The sequence below is a fragment of the Carcharodon carcharias genome, chromosome 3 (genome assembly GCF_017639515.1).
Source record: "Carcharodon carcharias isolate sCarCar2 chromosome 3, sCarCar2.pri, whole genome shotgun sequence".
Taxonomy (NCBI): domain Eukaryota; kingdom Metazoa; phylum Chordata; class Chondrichthyes; order Lamniformes; family Lamnidae; genus Carcharodon; species Carcharodon carcharias.
Window position 1 is genome coordinate 155,388,346 of NC_054469.1, and position 26,094 is coordinate 155,414,439.

General features: G+C 43.0%; 1 protein-coding gene across 1 annotated transcript in view; it reads left to right on the forward strand.

Annotated features, from left to right (window-relative positions):
* The window catches only part of nek10 (NIMA-related kinase 10), a 351,428-nt gene that overhangs the window by 47,678 nt on the left and 277,656 nt on the right, over positions 1–26,094 (forward strand). Inside the window, exons 5-7 of the mRNA XM_041183993.1 lie at positions 552–619; positions 22,267–22,346; positions 22,435–22,521. Coding sequence (XP_041039927.1) covers positions 552–619; positions 22,267–22,346; positions 22,435–22,521 — 235 coding nt within the window. The remainder of the gene's footprint in view (positions 1–551; positions 620–22,266; positions 22,347–22,434; positions 22,522–26,094) is intronic.

Here is a 26,094-nt window from a genome sequence, read left to right on the forward strand (position 1 = left end):
AGTCAATTAACTACACTCAGTTATGTACTCAGTTATGTGAAATTTGCGAAAGGGCAGTGGGAAGAGGAAAAGTCATCACCATGTTTGCACCGGCAATTTAAAGAAAAATTCATGGAACTGCCAGTCCTGTCATGATACAGCAACCACGTCATTGTGTCCCCCCACAACAAAATGTAGAACTTAATCTAATTTGCATAGGGTGGATTTTTGAATTCTACTGATTTTTTTCTCTATTTCCGAATACATTTAAAATATAATATTTGTGCATTTGTTTACCTAGAAGTAAGAAACATCTTACTCTAAGCATCCTGGCATGGTCTCACAGTGAGAGGAGTTTCACTGATAAACTCCGGGATTGGATTTCTGGAGTTTTCTTGCAGTTATCATAATCTGAAAATATCTTTTAAAAAAGACATTTAAAATGGAAGTTAGTGTTTACTGAAATTATTTTGTTTGTTGTTAGAGTAATTTGCAATGCAGTATTGCACCGTGATTTTTGTGCAGATATTATGACATTGTGGAGCTGCTATTTGATTTGAATTTCATTTCAGATATTTTTCAAAAACTGGCAGCTGTTGTAGAACAAAGAGAATGGATAATTGCATGTGGAGCACACAAGGTATGAGATATCCATGATACCTGAAAACTTATTCAGTAACTTACGGGCCTAAGCAGCATTCAGGATAACTTGTAATGATATGCAACACCAAACTGTAATTTCCTGTTATGTTTTTATTCCATAAAATTGTGTATTGCAAAAATGGATTGTGATTTTTAGTTTCACTTGTTGATTAAATTATTACAACGTTTCAGAATTTCCATGCTCAATTTTTTTATTAAAAATGTTGCACCGATTCAGTGAACAGTGTACAGGTAGACATTTATCAGGACTTTCTATGGAATAATTTAGTTAAACAAAATCACTGATGCAAACATTTTATTGACCAGCATAAAAATTAAGTCTAATTTAAACCTACGTCAAGTGAGGTCTTGAACCGTCTTATACTGCAACAAAAACTACTTTAGCTTGGAATTTTTGATTGGCAATGCCCAATTTTTGGGCATAAAATTCATTAGAAAATTGGATGGGAAATCCATTATGCTGGAACCCTGTCTATTTTGCATTTTTTGATTAGGCCGGATGCAGGAAGCAGCTGTCAGTTTGTGCCAGTGGCATTTAAATTAATGCATAATTATGTAATTAATGCAATTTGTCATTATTTTTGCAGATTTTACGTATTTAATTTACCTGTCAATGTAAGAGTTCAGGGTTACTAGGCACTGAGCTGCATGTGAAAATTAATTTATAGAAACCAACAGTTAGGTTACAACATTGTGAGGGTATTGTTGAAATTTTGTTGTGTTTCTTTTGTTCTCTTTTCCCCCCCGTTGTCAAAGGACCTTTGTGGCTATTTTTTCTACTACTGCCAAAATAAAAGGTTTCCCACTGGTAATCACCTAATCTGCTTTTTGGCAAAAAAAAAGGAGAATGACCAATATAGGGATGGCAGGCCCTTCAATATCCATCACTGCCCACACACTAGAATATTCAGGCAGAGATACACGTACATGAAGGGCAGTTCCTGCAGAGGCCTCAACTCGACAGTGATGGTGTTATGTAACATGCTGCTAGCAGACTTGTAACTAAACTCTACCTCAGGCAAGCCCTGCCATAAGAACATAAGAAATACAACCCCTTGAGCCTTCTCTGTCACTCAGCAAAATTATGGCTGAACCTCTACATCAACTCCACTTTCTCACCTTCCTCATCCTCATATTCCTTGATTCCCTTAGTGCCCAAAAAACTATCAATCTCAGCATTGAATGTACTCATTGACCAAACATCCACAGTCCTCTGGGTACAAGAATTCCAAAGATTCACATCCTCTGAGTGAATAAATTTCTATCCAGAGAGTATGGCCCTTAGTTCTAGACCCTCCAACCAGGGGAAACAGTCTCTCAGCATTTACCTTATCAACACAAAAGCAAAATACTATGGATGCTGGAAATCTGAAATAAAAACAGACTGAAATAAAAGCAGAGGATGCTAGAAACACTCAGAAAGGTCTGTGACCTCTCATTAGAACTGGGAAAAGTTAGAAGTGTAGACCAGGATTTTACTGGCACACCTATGGTCCTGATGTCAGCACCAAATGCAAATCCCGAGCCTGCACAGCTGGACAGCGGGATCCCAGCAGCAGTTTTGCTGGGGGCAACTAATTAAGAGACTGCCACAGGGACTGCTGTCCCATTAAGAACAGTGGCCTGCCTCTTCAAGCTACTAGCCCAATTAGAGGACCAGAAACTCTGCAGCCTCGTTAGTGCTGTCAATAGAGATGGTTCCGCTGAGGCTGCAAGGAGGAGGAGAGGGCGCCTCCAGTTCGAGGTGCCCTCGAAGGGCTGGTAAAAAATTAGGAGATGCCATCGATTGGACACGTGTACCTTCCAGCGGCGGCATGGAGCAATGAGGACAACCATTGCTACCCAAGTCCCTTTTGCGGGCCTTGGAGCCTTAGGAAATGATTGTCCCCTCTGGGAAGGGGCTGGGAAGCTGCCTCTTTGTATCTGTTCTGGTGCACCCCTGCACAACGTGTTAGGGGCCGTTCTGACGTTGGTAAAATGTGGGCAGGGTGATAAATTGGCTGTTGATAGGCCAATTAGTTATCTTAATTGGCTACCTGTTTCTGGCTGCTGCTGTTATTTCTGCCTTTAGCAATATCCTGCGGTGACAGGAGGACATTGCAATTCTTTCCTGACACCTTCTGCCGCCATTTTTCCAGCTCTCCAACCTCCCACCTCCCACCTCCCAACGCATGTCCAATGGACTGATTATAATACCAGCTCTGATACATTTTAAGTAAGTGAAAAAGGAAAGGGTGGGAAAAAGCAGAAAATGGAAGGACTATGATTGGGTGAAGGACAGGAGAAATTAAATGGCAAAAGAATTCATAGTGCCATGCCAAAGGGAATTGTAATAAGACCCCTAGAGGAAATGTGAGTGGAAACAAGAGAGAAAATAAAGCAAAAGGAAAAGTTAACCAAATGAGGGCATGGTTATGATCTATATTGAACTTGATGTTGAGTCCAGGAGGTTGTAAAGTGCCCAGTCAAAAGATGAACTGTGCTCCTTGAACTTGCATTGAGTTTTATTAGAACATTGCAGGAGGCCGAGGATAGTAAGGTCAGAGTAGGAGTAGGGTGGAGAATTAAAATGACAGCCAACTAGAATTTCAAGGTCACTCTTCTGGACTGAACAGAGGTGATTGCAAAGTGGTTACCTAGTCTACATTTGGCCTCCCCAAGGTAGAGAAGACCACATTCTGAGCAATGAATGCAATATACTAAATAGAAAGAAGTAGGAGTAAATCCCTATTTCAACCGGAAGGAACGTTTGGTGTCTTGAAGAGTGAGAAGGGGGGAAGTAAAAGGGCTGGTGTTGTATATCCTGTGTTTGTATGAAAAGTGCCATAGGGAAGGGGTAGGTGTTAGAAGTGACTGAGGAGTGGACCAAGGGTATTGAAGAGGGAACGATCCCTTTAGTATGCTGACAGGGGAGAGAATTTGTGTTTGGTGTCATCATGCTGAAGATGGTGGAAATGTTGAGTAATGATCCTGTGAACATGGATGTTGGTGGGGTAGAAAGAAATCCCTAGCATGCTTCTGGGAGGGAGGGAATAGGTAAGAGCGGAAGTGCATGAAATGGAATGGATATGGTCAAGAGCCCTGGCAACCACAATGGTGGAAGGGGTGATTGGAATCCTTGGTTGAGGGAGAAAGGAAGACATGTCAGAAACACTAGTATGAAATGTTACATTGAAGAGATTCAGGGAGAAACTGGGAGAATAGAGTCCTTAAGGGGAATGGGGCATGAGGAAGTGTAGTCAAGGTACCTATCGTTCCTATAACCTCTGGAGATTATAGACCAGTTCTACACAATTTCACCTCATAGGACAGCCCTTTCATCTAAGGAATCAATCTAGTGAACCTTAATTGGACCCTGTTGAAGACAAGTGTATCCTTTCTTTGGTAAAAAGAACATAAGAACTTAAGAATATAATTGACAGGAGCAGGAATAGACCATTTGGCCCCTTGCGCCTGCTCCGCCATTCAATAAGATCATGGTTGCTCTGGTTGTGGCTTTAACTCCGCTTTCCTGCCTGTCCCTCATAACATTTCATTCCTTTGCTGATTGAAAACCTGTCTAACTCAGCCTTGAATATATTCACTGACCCAGCCTTCTCTGTTGTCTGGGGTAGTGACTTCCAAAGATTAACGAACCTCTGAGAGAAGAAATTCCTCTTGATTTCCATTTTAAATGGGAGACCCATTATTTTGAAACTGTGTCCCCTAGTTCTGGATACCCCACGAGGGGAAACATCCTCTCAACATCTACCCTGTCAAGCCCCTTCAAGGTCTTATGTTTCAATAAGATTATCTCTCATTCTTATAAACTCCAACAGGCCCAATCTGCTCCACCTTTCCTCACAAGACCCCAGGAATCAACCTAGTGAAATTTCTTTGAACTGCCTCCCATGCAAGTGTAACTCTGCTCAAGCAAGGAGACCAAAACTGTTTGCAGTATTCTAGGTACGATCTCACCAGTGCCCAGTACAACTGTAGCAAGACTTCCCTACTCTTATGGCCCATCCACTTTGCAATAAAGGCAAACATTCTATTGCCTTCCTAATTACTTGTGTACCTGCATGCTAACTTTTTATGACTCATATATGAGGACACCTAGGTCCCTCTGTACCGTGGCATTCTGTAGCCTCTCTCCACTTAAATTATATTTTGTTTTTTATTCTTCCTGACCAAGCGGATAACTTGCATTTTCCAACATTATACTCCACCTCCCAAAATGTTTTTCCACTCATTTAACATATCTATACCCCTTTGCAGACTCTGTGTGTCCTCCTTACAACTTGCTTTCCTACCGCAAATTTGGCTACAAACACTTGACCCCTTAATTCAAATCATTAATATAGATTGTAAACATTAATGTCCCAGTACTGATTCAAGTGGCATCCCACTAATTAGAGCCTGACAACCTGAAAATGACCTATTTATCCCAACCCCTTCCCAAAGGGGACCATCCTTTCCTAAGGCTTCAGGGCCCACAAAAGGGACTCGGGCAGCAATGGCTGTCCTCACTGCTCCACACCGCTGCCGGAAGATACAGTCATCCAATCACCGGCATCTCCTAATTTTTTACCAGCCCTTCAAAGGTGCCTCCTCCTTGCAGCCTCAGCAGCAACCATCTCTATCGATGGCACTAACGAGGCTGCAGAGTTTCTGACCCTCTGATTGTTTCCTATTAGTTAGCCAACCATCTGTCCATGCTAATATATCACCTCCAACACCATGAGCTCTTATCTCGTGTTTCTAGGAGGTGGCACCATATCGAATGCCTTTTGGAAATCTAAACACACTACAGCCACTGTGAAGTTCTTGCAAAGAAACAGTGAGATTCAGCCACATTCAGTAAGAAACAGAACAGCTGTTCATGCTGTTAAAACATGGATCCTTCATTACCTTAGACTCCCTCTGCTGGTACACGTATGAATCAAGTGGACAAATGCACAAGGCAATTTTCAATACACTACATCCCTCTCCTTCTTAGTAGATGAGAGGCATAGCATGTTTCAATGGTTTCCAAATACAAACTTAAGCATAACTTAAACATTCAACCTCACCACTAACATTTACCTTGGGAATCAGAGAGGCGGCGCACCTGCGAGCGAGCAGCCCAGAGCAGGAGCAGATAAATTAGAACCAAGGCTAGAGGCCTACACCTACCTTGGGAGTCAGAGAGGGAGCAGCCTGGGGTGGGAATAGATAAATCGGGATCGAGGCTTGAGGCTTACACTTACTTTGGGAGTGGGAGAGGCACACCAGACAGCTGCTTGGAACTGGCCCATTCGGAGTTCAAAAGGAGAGTGAGAATAAACAAATAATTATATCACAAGAAAACCATAAGATCATTGGTTGGTACGAATCTGCTGTTAGGGACTGTCTTTAAATTACCGTAAATTAGAAAAGTGCATTATTTTTAAAGAAGTAGCATCCTTGGATTTAATTGAGAAACACTGGGGGAAGTAAGGGCCAGTATAATAAAGTAAGTACACCAAAGTAAAATAAAATTAAGCTCGGTCGAGTGGAATGTGTGGCCTGTAATATGTGGAAAGTCCTGGATGCTACTGGTGTCCGAGACAACCACATGTGCAGGAAGTGCTGCCAGCTGCAGGAGCTTGAGCTCTGGGTTTCAGAGCTCAAGCGGTGGCTGGAATCACTGTGGCACATCAGCAAAGCTGAGAGCTATGTGGATAGCACATTCAGAAAGATAATCACACTGCATCTTAGGAGGCTGGAGGCAGAAAGGGCAGGAATCAGGCAGTCCAAGTGAACTAGGCAGGTAGTGCAGGAGTCCTCTAGGGTCTGGCTCACAAATCGCTTTTCCGTTTTGGAAGCTGGTTCCTCAGAGGAGTGCAGTAGGAACCAAGTTTGTGGCACCATGAGCGGCTCGGCTGCACAGGAGGGGAGGAAGAAGAAAGGATGAGCAATAGAGATAGGGAATTCATTTGTTAGGGGAACAGACGGGTGTTTCTGCGGCCGTAGACGTGACTCCAGGATGGTATGTTGCCTCTGGTGCTTGGGTCAAGAATGTCACCGACTGGCTGCAGGATATTCTTCTGGGGTAGGGTCAACAGCCAGAGGTCGTGGCCCACATTGGTACCAATGACTTGGGTAGGAAGGGGGATTGGTCCTATGATCAGAATTTAGGGAACTAGGTCAAAAATTAGCAAGGAGGACCTCAAACATAATAATTTCCAGATTACTCTTACTACCAAGTGCATGTGAGTACAGAAATAAAAGGATAAGGCAGATGAATGCGTGGCTGGAAAGATGGTGCAGGAAGGAAGGCTTTAGATTCCTTGGACACTGGGACTGGCTCTGGGGAAGATGGCATCCGTACAAGCCAGATGGGTTGCAACTGAACAGAGCTGGGACTCAGTTACTTGGGGGGCATTTTGCTAGTGCTGTTGGGAAGGCTTTAAACTAACTCGGCGGGGGTGTGGAAACCAGGAGAGAACATTAGAGAGGAATACCAGGGTGCACAAAATACTGGGATAGACAGATAGCACCAGAACAGAGAATAGTAAGTTAATAGATGGAGTCAGAGTAAGGGAGAAAGTCATGAGCCTGAATTTCACGCTTGACATCTGCGCCAAGTCAGCAGGCCAGAAGCGGACATGAAATGCGCTTCCGCCCGCGATTGGCCCCTGAACGCAATTTCACACTGGCTGGCCAATTAATGGTCAGCCAGTGTGAAATGTGCACTGAGAAAGCTTCAGCGCTGCCAAGTCGGGGGCAGGAAGAGGGCAGGCGCCGACAAAAGCGAGGGCGCCTCTAGCAAGCTTCCTGAAGGCAGACAGCTGCTGTGGAGCTGCCTCAGGGAGCTGCAGACCTGTACAAGTTAAATGCGAAGAAAAAAATCAAGTAAACTGTCTATGCAGCACATTCAAGCACCTGACAGCTGAACTCTAGAAACATCATATCATGATATCAAGATATCATTCTTTATTATTTTTCACCCCAGACATTGCATCTCATCCTTGGATGAGGTTTCATTAAAAATGGGCTGCCGGGCTGCCTGCCTGCCCGTTTTGCCTGTGCGATGAGCACGAAATCGCACGGGCAATGTAAAACCGCGGACAATAGAATTTTTAATGGCCTTAATTAGCCCTTTAATTGTCAGCAGGCGCAGCTCCGACTCCCACACGTACCCGCTGTCCTCAATATTGCTCGCGGACGTGATGACATCATTTTGCACAATTTCACGTGCATTCGATCAGGACCGTGGCCACCTATGAAGTCTAAATCAGGGTTACTGTGCATGTATGTGAATGCAAGGAGTATAGTAACTAAGATTGGCAGATTGCCATGTGGAAATATGATATTGTGGCAATAACAGAGACCTGGCTCGAGGAAGGGCAGGACTGGGTGTTAAATATTCTTGGGTACAGGATGTTCAGAAAAAATTGGAAAGGAAGAAAAGGAGGAGGGGTGGTGGTATTGGTTAAGGAGAGCATTGCAGAGCTGGAGAAAGAGGATGTCCCAGAGGGTTCAAGGACCGAATCAATTTGGTTAGAGCTAAGGAACAAAAAGGGTGCAATTAGATTGCTTGGTGTTGTCTATAGGTCACCAAATAGTGGGAAGGATGTAGAGGGACAAATCTGCAGGGAAATTACAGAGAGATGCGACATTATAGAGTGGTTATAATGGGGGACTTTAATTACCCAAATGTAGACTGGGACAGTGGTAGTGTAAAGGGCTGAGAGGGGCAAGCATTCCTAGAGTTTGTTCAGGATAATTTTCTCCAGCAGTATGTATCCAGAAAGGAGGCACTGCTAGACCTGGTTCTTGGAAATGAGGTGGGCCAAGTAGATCAAGTGTTAGTGGGGGCACATTTAGGAGACAGTGATCATTGTATCATAATGTTTAGGATGATGGTAGAAAAGGACAAAAGGCAATCCAGAGTAAGAATTATTAACTGAAGGAGAGCCAACTTCATTCGGGCTAGAATGGAGCTGGGCCAGATAGACTGGAACCAAAGGTTGGTGGAATAAACTGTGGCTGACCAATGGGCTACCTTCAAAAAAGAAATGGCTCAGGCACAGTCAAGGCATACTCCCTCAAAAGGGAAAGGTAGGGCAAACAAATCAAGAGCTCCCTGGATGAAAAAGGATATAGAAATTAAGATAAAGAAGAAAAAGTGTGCTTATGTCAGGTGTCAGTAAAAAATACAATTCAGAACTAAGCAGAATGCAAAACATTCAGAGGAGAGGTGATGAAGTAAATAAGAGAAACGAAGAGGGATTATGAGAAAAGACTGCCAGTCAACATTAAGGGGAATCCCAAAGTCTTCTATGGACACACAAATAGTAAAAGGATGATAAAAGGAAGAATAGGGCCGATTAGGGACCAAAAAGGGGATTTATGCATGGAGGCAGGGGGCATGACTAAGGTGTTAAGTTAATACTTTGCATCTGTCTTTGCCAAGGAAGCAGATGCTACTCAGGCCACAGCGACAGAGGAGGAAACTCTGTCACTAGAAGGGTTCAAAACTGATCAGGAGGAACTATTGGATAACTGTCAGTGCTTGTTGACAAGGCACTGGACCAGACGAGATGCATACAAGGATGTTGAAGGAAGTGAGAGTGGAAATTACAGGGGCACTGGCCATAATCTTTCAGTCTTCCATAGATTCAGGGGAGGTGCCAGAGGACTGGAGAATTGCCCTTGTTCAAAAAAGGTTGTAAAGATAAGCCCAGCAATTACCGACCAGTCAGTTTAACTTTGGAGGTGGGGAAGCTTCTAGAAACAATTATTCAGGATAGAATTAGTGGTCACATGGAAGAATGTGGGTTGATTAGGAAGAATCAGTATTGATTTCTTAAGGGGAAATCATGTCTTTCTAACTTGCTGGAGTTTTTTGAAGAGGTAACAGATAGGGTTGTTGAAGGTGATGCTGTTAATGTGGTATACATGGACTTTCAAAAGGCATTTGATACAGTTCCACACAACAGACTTGTGAGATAAGTTATAGCTCATGGATTAAAAGGAACAGTAGCAATGTGGGTACAGGATTGGTTGAGTAATAGGAAATACAGAGCAATGCTGGAGGAAAGTAGTGGACTTCCCCAGGGGTCGGTATTGGGACCCTTGCTTTTGCTGATATATGTTAATGATCTAGGTCGTGGTGTGCAGGGGACAGTTTCAAAGTTTGTGGTTAGAAGCATTGTAAACTGTGAGCAGGACAGTGTAGAACTTCAAAAGGATATAGACAAGTTGGTGGATGGGCAGATAGATGGCAGATGAAGTTCAATGCGGAGAAATGTGAGGTGATGCATTTTTGTAGGAAGAACATGGAGAGGCAATATAAAATAAGTGGTACAATTCTTAAGGGGTGCAGGAGCGGCGGGGCCTGAGTGTATTTGTGCATGGATCATTGAAGGCAGCAGGACAGGTAGAGAGAGCAGTTAATAAAGCAAACAATATCCTGGGCTTTATTAATAGAAGTATGGAGTACAAGAGCAAGGAAATTACGCTGAGCTTATCTGAGACACAAGTTAAACCTCAGCTGGAGCATTGTGTACAGTTCTGGTCGCACATGGTAGGAAGGATATGAACACATTAGAGAGAGTGCAGAAGAGGTTTAAAAGACTGGTTACAGGGATGAGAAACTTCAGTTATGGAGTGGTTGGAACTGTTCTCCTTGAGAGGAGAAGGCTAAGAGAAGAGTTGATAGAGGTGCTCAAAATCATGAGGGGGCTGGATAGTGTAGAAAGGGAGAAAGTGTTCCCGCTCATAAAAGGATCGAGAATAAGAGGTCACAGATATAAAGTGATTTGCAAAAGAAGCAAATGTGACGTGAGAAAGAACTTTTTCACACAATGAGTGGATGGAGTCTGGAATGCACTGTCTGGAAGTGTGGTGGAGGCAGGTTAATTCGAGGCATTCAAGAGGGCATTGGATGATTATTTGAATAGAAATAATGTGCAAGGGTACAGGGAAAAGGCAGAAGACTGGCACTAAGTCATAATGCTAATTTAGAAAGCCAGTGCAGACATGATAGGCCAAACGGCCTCCTGCGCCATAACAATTCTGTGATTCTGTGATATTCTAACTTTTGTATTAATTTAACAATGCATTCAGTCCTACACAATGCAAGGAATGACTTGTTCACCAACTGAAAATTGTTCACTTCGCAATGTAATCACTAAGTATGGTGGACATTTTCTCTCATGAGTAGGATATGGTCGGATGTTAGGTGTGGTCTCATTTAACTCATGTTCCTCCTCTGAACTGCTGATATCGGAATCAGAGTCAATGTTTTTTAATGGTGTTTTCAGTGCTTTGAAGAATAACACGTTTCGTATGATGATTTGTGAGCCACGCTTGGGAGTGATGATTGACTCTTTTCTGTTGGTCACAATATATGGTTGGATGTCGTAGAGTGTTGTTTGCTTTCAAAATATAATAATTATGCTCCGCAAGCGCTTTATCTCCTGGCTTTAGCAATGTAGCGCTAAATTTCATGTTTTGTTGTGCATTGACTTTCATTTAATCTTTCTGTTCTCAATTGCGTTCACATACATGTTGGTCATTAGCTCCGTGGGGTAGCTCAGGAAGACATGTACAAAGATGAGTGCAATTGGAACTTTTCCAGTAGTAAAGTGAGGAGTCACTTTGTAGTTGTAAAGCAAGAGATAGAACTCTTGCTTTTATGACTTGCTCTCAGCTATAGCTGTATGTATTGCTTTTTTCAAAGTACACGTAAATATCTCAACTTCCCCGTTAGCTCTTGGCCAATGGGGTGTGATTTTTCAACAAGGGAAGTCTAGTTAGTTCACAAATTTACTGAATTCATTGCTGTTGAATGGGGTCCATTGTTACTTCTTACCGTTTGAGGAATTCCAAACAAAGCAAAAACCTTTGTGATGATTGCCTTCGTTGAAGTTGACATAACTATTTCCATGACTGGGGAATCTGCTGTAGTCGTCAGTGATAACAAGCAGCTGTTGGCAAATCTGCAAAACCAATGCTCACTTCGATGCATGATCCTGGAGGTAGATCAGACAACTTGAGAGGATCACAAAGATTTGACATTGCGGTTGCTTGACATGGCAAAGACTTGTGCTGTACCATGAGATCAATTCCTGGAAACCGTACCTTTTCCCCAAGGAGTTGTTTGATTTTGACAATTCTCTCGTATCCTTCATGTGATATATCGACAACACATTCCCTCATTGAGTGTGGAATAATAATATAGTTTTTGCGTAACACAAGATCAGATGTGGTCAAACTGGTGAGCTCATTTTGTAGGAACAAACCCACACCGCCCCCCCCCCCCCCACCCTTAAACCAGCTTAATTTCACCTCTCTTCTATTTTTACTTAGTTCTGTTGAAGGGTCATTTGGACTCAAAACTCGTTAACTGTACTCCTCTCCACAGATGCTGCCAGACCTGCTGAGTTTTTCCACGTATTTTTGTTTTTGTTTCGCAATACACTAGGTGCGGTCTGACCAAGGCTACAATTACAGCAAGACCTCTACAATGCTGTACTTAACTCCTTTTGTAATAAAGGCCAACATACTATTTGTCTTCCTAATTACTTGCTGCACCTGCATATTAACTTTATGAGTCGTGAAAAACGATACCCAGGTCCCTTTGGACATCAACACTTCCCAATCGCTCACCATTTAAGAAATAGTCTGCATTTTTTCCCTACCAAAGTTAATAACTTAACATTTTTTCCATATTACAGTATCACAGTATCTTTACAGTGCTGAAGGAGGTCATTCAGCCCATAGAATCTACACTGGCTCTCTGAAAGAGCATTCCACCTAGTCCCACTCCGCTGCCTTATCCCCATAACCTTACACATTCTCTCTTTTCCTCTGTTCCTGCAACTGCTTTAGAGGCTCTCCCTTCATTTTATACTGTCTCATCATATCTTTCCTGCCCAAATGAATCACTTCACACTTCCCTGCATTGAACTTTTCATCTGCCACTTGTCTGCCCAATCCACCAACACGTCTATGTCCTTTTGAAGTTAAAGACTATCTCCATCACAGCTGACAATGGTTCCAATCTTCATTAATATATATCAGGAAGAGCAAAGGTCCCAACACTGACCCTTGAGGAACTCCACTACAAACTTTCCACCAATCTGGAAAAACTATCATTTGTCACTGCTGTTTCCTATCAATTTCTTATCCAATGCCTGCTTTCCCTTTTATTCCATGACCCAGAAGTTTGTTTACCAATCTGTTGTGTGGCACTGTATCAAATGCCTATTGACAATCTATATATATCATATCAACAGTGTTTCCTTTATCAACCTTCCCTGTTACCTCCTCAAAAAACTCCAGCAAGTTAGTTAAACATGATTTTTTTTCCCCTTGATGAACCCATACTGGCTTTCCTTAAATATCCTACTTTTGTCTAAGTGATTATTGATTTTATCCTATACTTTAGCTTCCAGAAGTTTCCCTGCCACTGAGGTCAAACTGACTGCCTGTAATTGCCAGCTTTATCCTTGCACCCCTTTTTGATCGAGGATGTAATATTTGCAGTTCTCCAGTCCTCAGGCACCTTCCCTGTGTCTAAGGAAGACTGCAAGATTATCATTAGTGCCTCTACAATTTCTACTCTCACTTCCCTCAGCCTCTTGGATGCATCTCATCTGGTCCTGGTACCTTATCTAATTTAAGTAAAGAATTATATTCCATTTACCATGTTCTTGCGCACTCACTAAGCCTGTCGAAATCTCCTTGTAGCCTCTTTGCATCCTCTTCACAGCTCACATTCGCAAAAAAGTTATATGTCATCAGTAAACTTGGAAATATTACAATTGATATCCACATCCAAATCAGTTGATATCATTATTTTCTAGGCGTCCAGTTACCACATCCTTTATATTCTAACTTCCATCATAAGGTCAGAAGTGGGGATGTTCACTGATGGCTGCACAATGTTCAGCACCATTTGCGACTCCTCAGATACTGAACCAGTCCATGTCCAAATGCAGCAAGACCTGGGCAATATCCAGGCTTGGGCTGACAAGTGGCAAGTAATGTTCACGTTTCACACCACCCAAGTGCCAGGCAATGACCATCTCCAACAAGAGAGAGCTTAACCATTGCCCCTTGACATTCAATTCATTACCATCGCTGAATTTCCCCACTATCAACATCCTGGGGGGTTACCATTGACCAGACGCTGAACTGGACTGGCATATAAATGCTGTGGCTACAAGAGCAAGTCAGAGGCTAGGAATCCTGCAGTGAGTAACTCACCTCTTGACTCCCCAAAGCCTGTCCACCATCTACAAGGCACAAGCCAGCAGTGTGGTGGAATACTCTCTCTGCTTGCCTGGATGAGTACAGCTCCAACAACACTACAGAAGCTTGGCACCATCCAGCACAAAGCAGCCCACTTGATTGGCAACCCATTCACAAACATTCACTCCCTCCATCACTGAAGAACAGTGGCAGCTATGTGTATCTACAAGATGCACTGCAGAGACTCACCAAGGCTCCTTAGACAGCACCTTCCAAACCCACGACCATTACCATCTAGAAGGACAAGGGCAGCAGACACATGGGAACACCACCACTTGGAAGTTCCCCTCCAAGCCACTCACCATCCTGACTTGGAAAAAAGCGCTGTTACTTCATTGTTGCTGGGTCAAAATCCTGGAACTCCCTCCCTAACAGCACTGTAGGTGTACATACATCACAGGGACTGCAGTGATTCAAGAAGGCAGTTCACCACCACCTTCCCAGGGGCAGTTAAGATTGGGCAATAAATGCTGGCCTAGCCAGTGATGTTCAAATCTTGTAAATGAATAAAGAAAAAGATTCTCACATTTTCCTTACTATTGATGTCAGACTTACAGGTCTGTAATTCTGCGTTTTCTCTCTCCCTCGTTTCTTAAATGGTGGGGTTACATTTGCCACCTTCCAATCTTTGAGAACCATTCCAGAATCTATAGAATTTTGGAAGATGATCATTAATGCATCCACTATCTCTACAGTCACTTCTTTCAACGCTCTGGGATGTAAATCATCAGGTCCATTTCAGTCCCATTAATTTCTCCAGTACTACTATTTCACTAATACTACTCTCTTTCAGTTCCTCATGCTCACTAGTCCCTTGGTTCTCTATTATTTTTGGAACAATTTCTGTATCTTCCAATGTGATTACTGTATTACCCTTGTAACATGCACTTCTAATTTCCTGATTTATACCATGCCTACATTACCACTACTGTTTGGTGGCCATAAACAACTCCCACTAATGTTTGCTAGCCCTTGCTGTTTCTTAGCTCTAGCCAAACTGACTCTGCATCTTGATCTTCCAATCTAAGATCCTCTCTCACTAATGTACTGACCTCATCCTTTATTAACAGCTCTACCTTCACTCCGTTTCCTTTTTGCCTATTTTTCCTAAATGTCAAATACTCTTGAATATTCAGCTCCCAGCCTTGGTCAGCCTGAATCTACATCTCTGTAATGGCGATTAGATCATGCCCATTTACATCTGTTTGTGCTGTTGATTCATCTACCTTGTTGTGAATACTGCATGCTTTCAGATAGACTGCCTTTAATTCTGCCTTTTCAACATTTTTCTGTACTTTGACCCTATTTGATGCTGGCCTTTGATTCCACTATCTTCCCATTTCGCTTATTACTTTTCTTCCTACCATTTCTAGCTTTGTTTCTGTCCTATCTGAATTCCCTGTCTGGTTCACATCCCCCTGCCAAGCTAGCTTAAACCATCCCTTCTAACATTATGAAGATCTTGTGTGTGAGTAATTTCATTTGTAGACGCCCTCTCAATCATGTCTTCCAGTTTTGTGAATCCATTGCTGTCATACATTGTTGCAATGCCTTATCTTGTTTTGTTGCTGTTTTATGTCTGTTTGTTTTAGTGACTTCAGTACCGCATTTAGGCTTATGAAGTTAAGATGTTGTCCGGCAATCTTTTCCTTGTGACTAGTAGGACTGACTGTTGGCAATGGAAGTCGTGAAAAATCATCCACTGGGTTGAGCACATCTGTCTGATACTTAATATGGAACTCGTACACTTGTAGTTTGAGTATCCAATACTCTATTTGGGTAGGTGGTTCGCTATCTGGATTGTTCAACAACCTTACTACTGATCTATGATCAGTTAGAAGTTCACATGTGCTTCCATACAAATAGAGATGAAAGTGTAAGATACCCCATGTGATATGGGCCAAGGTTGAGTATCTTGGGCTACAGGAAGATATAGTTGGGATGGCCAGATGGGCAGATAAGTGGCAGATGGAATTTAACCCTGAAAAGTGTGAGGTGATAAACTTTCGAAGGAGTAATTTGACAAGGAAGTATTCAATGAATGGCATGACACTAGGAAGTTCTGAGGAACAAAGGGATCTTGGCATGTGTGTTCATAGATCTCTGAAGGCGGAGGGGCATGTTAGTGGGGTGGTGAAAAAGGCATATGGGATACTTGCCTCTATCAGTCGAGGCATAGATTACAAAAGTAGGGAGGTCATGTTGGAGTTGTACAGAACTTTGGTGAGGCCACAGCTGGAGTACTGTGTGCAGTTCTGGTCGCCACATTATAGGAAGGATGTGATAGCACTGAAGGGGGTGCAGAGGAGATTCATCAGGATGTTGCCTGGGATTAAACATTTAAGTTGTGAAAAGAGGTTGGTAGACTTGGGTTGTTTTCGTTGGAGCAGAGAAGGCTGAGGGGCAACCTGATCAAGGTGTACAAGATTTTGAGGGGCATGGACAAGGTGGATAGGGAGCAGCTGTTCTCCTTAGTTGAAGGGTCAGTCACAAGGGGACACAATTTCAAGGTGGGGGGCAGGAGGTTTAGGGGGGATTTGAGGAAAAACCTTTTTACCCAGAGGATGGTGACGGTCTGGAATGCACTGCCTGAGAGGGTGGTGGAGGCGGGTTGCCTCACACCCTTTAAAAAGTACCTGGATGAGCACTTGGCACGTCATAACATTCAAGGCTATGGGCCAAGTGCTGGTAAATGGGATTAGGTAGGTAGGTCAGGTGTTTCTCACGTGTCGGTGCAGGCTCGATGGGCTGAAGGGCCTCTTCTGCACTGTGTGATTCTGTGATTGAGAGTGCTTCTCTGTGAATAATATTGCTCTATGAGCATTAGCAATCTGATTGCCATCGCAACGATTGATGAGTTGCCTGCTTTGTCTTTCTGCACAAGAACTGCACCTAAGCCAACTGAGCTTGCAATGGCTTCAACTTTCCATGGATCAGGTGATATTCCTTCACTTGACCAAAGAATATGATTCTGCACTTGTCTTTGTTCAAGGTGAGGTTACGTTAACTAAGATGTCATAGGTATGCATGTAGATGTGCCTCAATTTCACTTCTAGTGTGACTGTGGATGAGAATGTCATCACTGTTCAGCATGCCTTCAAGTCATTGAAGTGCAGACTGAATCATGTGCTGAAATACCTCAGCTGCTGAGTTGACTCCAAAGTTGAACCTCTTGTACCAAAAAAGTCCAATGTAAGTGGAGAATACTGTAAGGTACCTCGATTCTTCTGGAGGCTCCATTTGTTGGTAGTCTGCATGGATGTCAAGTTTAACAAAATGTTTAGCACCATTCACTTTCTCTATGATACCATTGATTGTTGATGCCAAGTGTCTTTCTCGTTGTATGGCTTGACTTGGTGATTGCATATAAATGCAGATTCTAATCTGGTCCTCACTCTTGGATTTCTTGAAGACTTGTATGGGTGAGATCCAAGCAGAGGTTCATCTCCAACTTTCTCAATAATGTCAAGATCAAGTAGGCACTGAAGCTCCTTCTCTGTTTACTTTCGGACATGAAATGGTATTTGTTGCTGGTGATGCATGACTGGGGGGTACATTAGGGTTTACATGAAGCTTGCATGTAACACCTTTCAGTTTGTCGATACATTGAAGTGGTTAGCATACAATTCCAGAATGTTGTCGGTATGGATAGGAGTTGCGTATGTTGCTGTGCAGATCTGTTGCTGTGTAGAAATTGATAAGCGTGTCATATTTTCCAGATAGAACATTGAATACAGCATTCGTTTTAGTGTCTTTGAGTAGGGCTGGTGTTTCAAAAGCCCTGAAAACTTTGTGGTTTGCCTCTGTTGTAAGGGAATTTTTTTGAATTCACTGGTTTGCAGTGAATGGGGAAAACCTGAAGTTTGTTGAATGTTTTGTCTCCCATGATATTGACAAATTGTCCTGTATCTATGTGAGCATTTATATCTGCGCAGTCAATGATCAATGTCAAACATTACTGTTGCTGCATCCAAAAGAGAACAAAAAAGTATATTCAGAGCCATCTGCCCCTGTATTGGCCACATTCTCTTGCACTATTGCTATGGTATACATACATGGCAACTTCTGTTGGTACTAGTCCTGGTAGTTGATTTTGCTGACAAGCAACAAACGCTAGCACAGTGGTTGAAATTTCTACAAGCTTTACACAGCCAGTAGCTGGACGATCTGTCCAGTGTGGATAAGCGCCACCATAGTGGAAACATTGTTTGGACAAGTCACAATTCTGATTGTGAGACTGCTATTGTTGCTTAGTAGGTCATTTTTTGGCATGTGAGTGATGAATTGTGTTCACAGGAGTTAAACTTAGAGTATGGTAGCTACTGTTGGCAGCCTGAGCTTCGGTATCTCTGGACTCCACCAGATAAGCCTTTCTCGAGTTCTTTTCGGGCAGACTAGAGAGATAACTTCCGATTATTTGTGATTTGATTTCTGATGAGGAGTCATATGGATTTGAAACATTAACTATATTCCTCTCCGCAGATGCTGTCAGACCTGCTGAGTTTTTCCAGCTATTTTTGTTTTTGTCACAGAAGCCACATTTGGTTGCTAGTTGCCTCAAACATGTGTAATATTGGCCAATTATCTCATTTGCTTCTTAATTAGAAAGTCGGAAATGTATTATGCTTCGAATTGTTTCATACATTGTATTTTTCTTGGTCGTGAAATAGGTTGTTAGTTCATTTTCTGCTGAATTGCAGTCATTTTGCTAAGACGTAAGTGTCTAATTCTTCACCTTCATAGTGGAGAGGTAAGATCTTTTTTCTTTTGTCACCTCTGATTGAAAAACCTGCCATCGTGCCTTCAAAATGCACAGCAAAATTTTCCAACATGGGAATACAGATGGTTTTGAATGCACATCAAAAGGCTGTAGATTGGGTATAGGCATATTTGTCAGCAACACAGTGATCAGGTGTATCAAGAATCCAGGATCACGTTCCTTTCGCGGAAAAACTTCTCTCGATCTGAGGTACATTTTTTCTTTTGATTGGATGGTTATTTTGGAGAGTTCACTGTGCTTTGGAGTTCCACCTGTGTGTGTCTAACACAGCCTTTCTCCACCTTAAAATGCTGTCCACGGAAAGTAGACAAATACCTTCAAAAAGTTTCATACCTGAAAGCACTGTTTCCTAGTTTTCACTATCCGTATTGCTGTTTTGAAGTTCTTGGGAAGAAACAGTAAGATTCGGCCACATTTAGTGAGAAACAGAACTGTGCATTTGCTGTTGAAACATAGATCCTTTATTACCTTCGACTCCCGCTGGTACATGTGTGTATGGTAACCTCAAGCAGTCAAAATGCACAGTGCAATTTTCAATACACAACAACTACTTGTTCCACTTTATCTATCCTGCTTGTTGCATCCTCAAAAAAACTAATAAATTTGTCAAACATGATTTCCCTTTCATCAAACCATGTTGACTCTGTCTAATTGTATTTTGCTTTTCTAAATGTATCTGGCATCTACTTTCTTAATAATGGATTTCAGCATTTTTCCAACGACAGATGTTTGACTAACTGGCCAATAGTTTCTTGCTTTCTGTCTCCCTTTTTTGAAAAGAGGTATTACATTTGCAGTTTTCCAATCTACTGGGACATTTCCAGAATTATGGAAGATTATAACCAATGTCACTATGTCTCTTTTAAGACCCTAGGATGCAGGCCCATCAGGTCTAGGGAACTGGACAGCCCTTTTAGTGCCGTTAGTTTGCTTAGTACTTTTTCTCAGTGAGTGATTATTTTAAGTTTCTTCCTCCGTATTGCTCCTTGATTTGCTACTATTTTTGGGATGCCTTTTGTGTCTTCTGTTGTTTCTAGGGTGGTTCAGGTGAATGCTGTCCCAACGGCATAGTTCCCTCTTTCTCCAGTCCAGGTGCCACTCCCCCACAAATCGAAACCCATTTCTCCCACACCAATCATTGAGCCACACGTTCAACTCTCCGATCTTAATTACCCTATGCCAATTTGCTCATGGTTCAGGTAGTAAACAGAGAACATTACCTTTGTAGTTCTGCTTTACAATTTTACACCACACTGCTCATACTTCCTTAGCAGAATCTCTTTCTTAGTTCTACATATGTCGTTGGCACCCACATGGACCACAACAACCCTTTCAACTCCAAATTCCTCTCCAGGGGGATGCCCTTAACCCTGGTATCAGGCAGGTAAACAATCTTCAGGACTCATTGTCTTGGCTGCAGAGAACCGTATCTATCCCTCTAACTATACTGTCCCTTAATATAACTGCATTCCTTTTTACTCTCCCAACCTTCCAATTTGAATGCTCCCCTGCAGCATCGTGTCATGGTCAGTTTGCTCATTGTCCCTCCAGTCCCTGCTTTCGTCTACACTGTCTGTAATAACCCTGGCCTCCACCCCAACTCCCCCATAACTTTTTTTACCCCCACCAACCCCATCTCCCACACAGACCTCTGATCAACTTCGCAGGTCTCCAGTTGCCCCTTCTGATTGCTCAGATGCAAAAATGTCAGATTCTCCCCTTTGGGTTTCCAATTTCTCCCCTCACAACAGCCCTCCCCCACCATTCAATCCCCTTACACCAACACCCCCCCCCAACCCCAGGCCACGGATGATCCTTCTCCCCCCACCCCCCCACCACCACACCTCACCCACTCGGGTCGAATTTGACATCTAAAGGCTAATAGAATGTTATCCTTTGTAGCTAGAGGACTAAAATTTTTATATTCATTCATGGGATGTGGGCATTGCTGACTAGCCAGCATTTATTTCCCAAACCTAACTGCCCTTGAGAAGGTAGTGGTGAGGGATTGGTGTTCCCATGCATCTGCTGTGCTTCCCTTTCTGGTTCGTAGGGGTCATTGGCTTGGAAAGTGCTCTTGAAGGCGTCTTGGTGAGTTGCTGCATTGCATCTTGTAGATGGTACACACAATTGCCATTGTTCATCAGTGATGGAGGGAGTGAGTGTTTAAGGTGCTGGACGAGGTGCCAAACAAGTGGGCTGCTTTGTCTTGGATGGTGTGAAGCTTCTTGAGGGTTGTTGGAGCCGTGCTTATCCAGGCAAGTGCAGAGTATTCCATCACATTTCTGACTTGTGCCTTGTAGATGGTGGACAGGCTTTGGGAAGTTAGAAGGTGAGTTACTCACCACAGAATTCCAAGCCTCTGATCTGGTCTTGTTGCCACAGTATTTATATGGCTGGTCAAGTTCAGTTTCTGGTCAATGGAAGCCCCAGGATGTTGAAAGTGGGGGCTTCACCGATTGTAATGACATTGAATGTCAAGGGGAGATGATTGCATTCTCTCTTGTTGGAGATGTTCATTAATTGGCACTTGTGTGGCACCAATGTTACTTGCCACTTATCAGCCCAAGCCTGAATATTGTCCATTTCTGCATGTGGACAGGGACTATTTCAGTGTCCAAGGGGTTGCGAATAGTTCTGAACATTGTGCAGTTATCATCGAACTTCTCCACTTCTGATTTTATGGTGGAGGGAAGGTGTTGATGAAGCTGTTGAAGATGGTTGGGCCTAGGACACTATCCTGGGGAACTCCTGCAGTAATGTTCTGGGTCTGAAATGATTGACCTTCAACAACCACAACCATCTTCCTTTGCGCTAGATATGACTCTAACCAATGGAGAGTTTTCCCCCTTATTCCTACTGACTCCAGTTTTGGTAGTGCGCCTTAATGCCATATTTGGTGAAATACTGCCTTGGTGTCAAGGGCAGTCACTCTCACCTCACCTCACCTCTTGAATTCAGCTCTCTTGTCCATGTTTAGAGCAAGGCTGTGATGAGATTAGCAGCTGAGTAGCCCTGGCGGTACGCAAACTGAGCATCAGTGATCAGGTTATTGCTGAGTAAGTACAGCTTGATAGCACTGTCGATGCCACCTTCCATCACTTTGCTGATAATCAAGAGTAGACTGATACGGTGGTAATTGATTGGGTTGGATTTTTCCTGCTTTTCTTTGTGGACAGGTGAATTGAAGGATAAATGAATTGAGATATATGGGAATGGGGTGGGACCTTGGAGTTGAGGTCAAAGATCAATCATGAAATTGTTGAATGGCAGAGCAGATTTGAGAGGCTATAATACCTCCCACTGATCTATTTCTGTTCTTATGGCACATGTCCCAAAGTAATGGATTAATTTTTACACAGCAGTAAGAATATGTATTAATGTATATCATTTGCAACTGTCTTTACTAAAACAGGAAAAAGTTATAAAACGTTCTTTAGGCACAATGTCCAACTTTGTATCGGTACCAGAGATTAAGCTGTGCCAGTGAGTTTATAAATTAGAATAGTTATTATGTTAAGTAAGAAGAAATAAAATAATAGACAACAAGATATTTTAACTTGAAATATTTCCTTTAGACCCTGGTAAAGCTACTTGCAGCCAAGGACAATAATGTATTACTGGGTGCTCTCCTTGCTCTCACCAGCTTAGCTGAAAGGTATGTAACTTAATTATATAAAGTATAAAGTATAGCTTTAAATAAACGGCTATAACTGAACAAACTATAACATTTAGCTTTTTTTTAGTCCAGGGTGCAGAGCAAAGATAGGTGAACTCACTATTGTAGAAAATCTGTTATCAATTTTACAAGAATATGATTTGTTATCAAAAAGGTAAGTTTTTCAGTATTCGTTTTTCAATGTTAATGATTTTTTTAGGAAAACAGTTAAGTTTATATTGTTGCTTAATACAGAACTGAGCAAAAAGAAGCAAAAATTTTCTGTCCTGCTCTGCCAGTAGTACAACGTGGGGAGGGAGAGGTGGGTACTTCCCCTAACATTGTTTACAACTCTGACTTTTGTCCATTTCCTGGATTCAAGGGCATTTAAATATTCTGGTCAGGAGCAACATCACCTAGGGTGTAATTGGGACACCCACCATACATGAGGTGGAAGGAAATCATTGTGGTGCTGTGTTCTGGCTAAATCTTGTTAAAAGATTAAAAATGTGCCAGGTTTTAAATTTGGTGATTTCTTGGAAATTGGCCATAACAAATGTAACTTCTCTTTTTTGGACTCTTAGCAATGCATACATCTTTTGTGCCCGGCGTTTCTAAGATGCTGCAAATTATATAATTTACCTCACTTGGGTGGTGCCATAATATTGTGGCCCCCATCAGGCTGAGAATATTGAAAAACAGAATACGGCCCTTGCTGCAAACCTGAAATAAAAACAGAAAATTAGAGGGTCAGGCAGCATATGTGGAGAGGGAAACAGCTTTTATCAGAACTGGCAAAAGTTAGAAATGTAATATGTTTTGCTCAAGATGGGTAGGACAAAGACAAAAGGAAGATCTGTGATAGGGTAAAAGACAGGGGAGATGAATGGTAGAAGAGTTTGTCTTCCAGGGCCAAAGGGAATAATGATGGGGTAAGAAAAGAAACAAAGAAACAAAAGTTATGCCTAGAGCAGATGTGCTGTTCACAAAAAGACAAAATAAAAGGAAAACCAAACAAGCAAAGAAAAGGGAGCAAAATGAGGGATATAGTTTACAGTGTGAAATTGTTGAACTTATTGAATCCAGAAGTGTGTGAAGTGCCTTATGTCAAGCTTCTCTGGAACAGTGCTGCTGGCTGAGGACCGAAATGTCAATGTGAGAACAAGGTGGAGAATTAAAATGACAGGTCATCGGTAGCTCGGGATCTTAATTGTGGACTGAGCAGAGTTGTTCCACAAAGCAGTCACCTAATCTGCATTAGTTCTCCCCACTGCAGAGTACACAAAATTGGGAGCAGCAAAGGCAGCAAACTAGATTGAAAAAAGTACATGTAAATTGGTGCTTCACCTGGAAGGGGTGTTTGGGGCCTTGGTCAGTGGGGAATGGGGTAAAAGGGAAGATGTTCCATCTCCTGCGTTTATGTTGTTATGATCCTTGGCCAGACCCCCAAGTTGTTGGTGAGATCCAGTTAGGGACCAATAATGTTTTGTTTAAAGTCTACAAAGTTTGAGATTTGAGACACTTTCTGATAGGATAAAGCCACAAGATTCCATTGGTTTTGAACAAACAGAAATAAACTTTATTGTACAAGGTCAGAAAGATGAAACAATTTGCAATATCTATCTTTAACATTCAGGGCAAGTAAGAGATACATGTGAATTAACAGGCAAGCTGTGGTTGGACACATCACACTACACAATAAATGACAGATGCGGCCAAAATAAATTTAATGGATTTCTCAACAACTCACCCAGATGTTAGTCACATTGTGAGCCAACCCATCTCACTGAAATTCCATGTCTGTCATGAGGGTTTCCAATCTTCGTCTTTGAAGATCTCACCTTGGAATTCTCTCCAAAGCTTGCTCCAACTCAGACGGCTTCAAAGATGGCTCACCTCGCAGGGTTTCAATCTCATCTTTTGAGATTCTGTTCCCCTGGATTCTCAGGTTCACGCAAATACCAATCCACAGCACAACCTCAGCTCTTCGGCCATGCCAAGCAGAACACGACTGCCCCAACGGCTCTCAGCATGGAGTCATCAACCTTCAGCTGCCTGCTTGGATCTTCAAGGCATCTTCTGAGCCTTCTTCAATTACCAGACTTGGACGGCATCAACAATGGCCCACCTCCAGGGTTTCGATCTCACCTTCTGAGATTCTATTCCCCTGGATTCTCGAGTGTACATACAAGCAGAAACCTACTGTTCCAAAGAGGTACCTTTGCCCCAGCACCCCTTCTTAATTACCAGGGCATCTCCTGAGCCTTATTTACTTAAAGTCTGCTCCCCACAGCCCTTTCTCTAACTTGGAACCTATTTCTCTGCTCCTCTCAAGTGAACTTAACTGGGACCTGTTTCAGTCCCCTGTCTTTGCCCTTTACCTGGGACTTCTTTTTGGGACCTCTCCCTGTCCCCCACCCTTGTCCCATGCCCGGGACGCTTCAGGAATCTCTCCCTGCCCTCTCTCCCTCGTCCCCTGTCTGGGACACTTCTTGAGCTCTCCCTTGTCCCCTACCTGAGCCACTTGATTGGAACCTCTCCTTGTCCCCAACTTGGGACACTTGCTGGCTATGGCACTTCACAGCAGGTCATCTGACCGGAGTTTTCATGCCTTTTTTTCCTGCCCATGTGCTCTGGGTCAGTCCTTTGTCAAAAGAACATAAAAATTGCCAAACTGTGCACATGCAGCCTGCTGCCAGCCTGTGCATACGCAGAAAGTCAGAGGTCTGTCAGGACTTGGAGTTCCTGACCTTCATGTTCAATCAGGCAAGTTTGGGTTTCTTAACAACATGGAAAGGTACTGTGGGAAGGGGATGGAGTGTTGGGGCTGATTGAGGAGCAGGCCAGAGTATCATGGAGGGAATGGTCCCTTTGGAATGCTGACAGGGGAGGGGAGGGAAAGATGTGTTTGGTGGCGGCATCACGCTGAAGATGGCGGAAATGGTGAAAAATGACTACGATGGCAGGTGATGTGGAAAGTGAGGACAAGGGAGCCCTATCATAGATCTATGAGGGAGGGGAAGGGGTGAGAGCAGAAGTGCAGGAAATGTGGCGGATACAGCGAGGGCATTGTTAACCACAGTGTGGGGGAGTCCTCAGTTGAGGAAAAAAGAAGACATCGCAAATGCTGGTCTGGAAGATTGTATCATCAGAGCAAATGAGACAGAGGAACTGGAAGAATGGAATAGAATCCTTACAGGATGTAGGGCATGAGGAAGCATAGTCAAAGTAGTTATGAGAGTCAGTAGGCTTATAACGAATGTTAGTTGATAGCCTATTGGCCATCATCTTCCATTTGGCCCTGGAAAACTAACTCTTTTGAAATTCAATCTCTCCTGTGTTTCACCCTATTACAAACCTTCTCTTTGCACTTTTCCCACCCACTCCATGCTCAAAACCTATTACATTTCTAACTTATCCCAGTCCTGGTGTAAGGTCGTCGACCTGAAACATTGGGCAGGATTTTCCCCTCTGCAGAATAAGTGAGGTGGCGGGCCGGAAAAGCGGTACTTATCCTGCCAACCGTAATGGTGGGCTTCTGCGCCAGATCATCCGCATTTCACTTCATTATATATGCATCAGCAGGAAGGACGTTGGATCTTGTGGCAGGGCGGGCTGTGATTTGCTCGTCCTGCTGTGTTCTAATCGGATCATCTTTCTGGGTGCCATTTAAACTGCACTCGTGCACACCCTTCACTGTTCGGAGCCCAGGACTGTTGACAGAGCGAGATGGTGCCCAAAGTGAAGA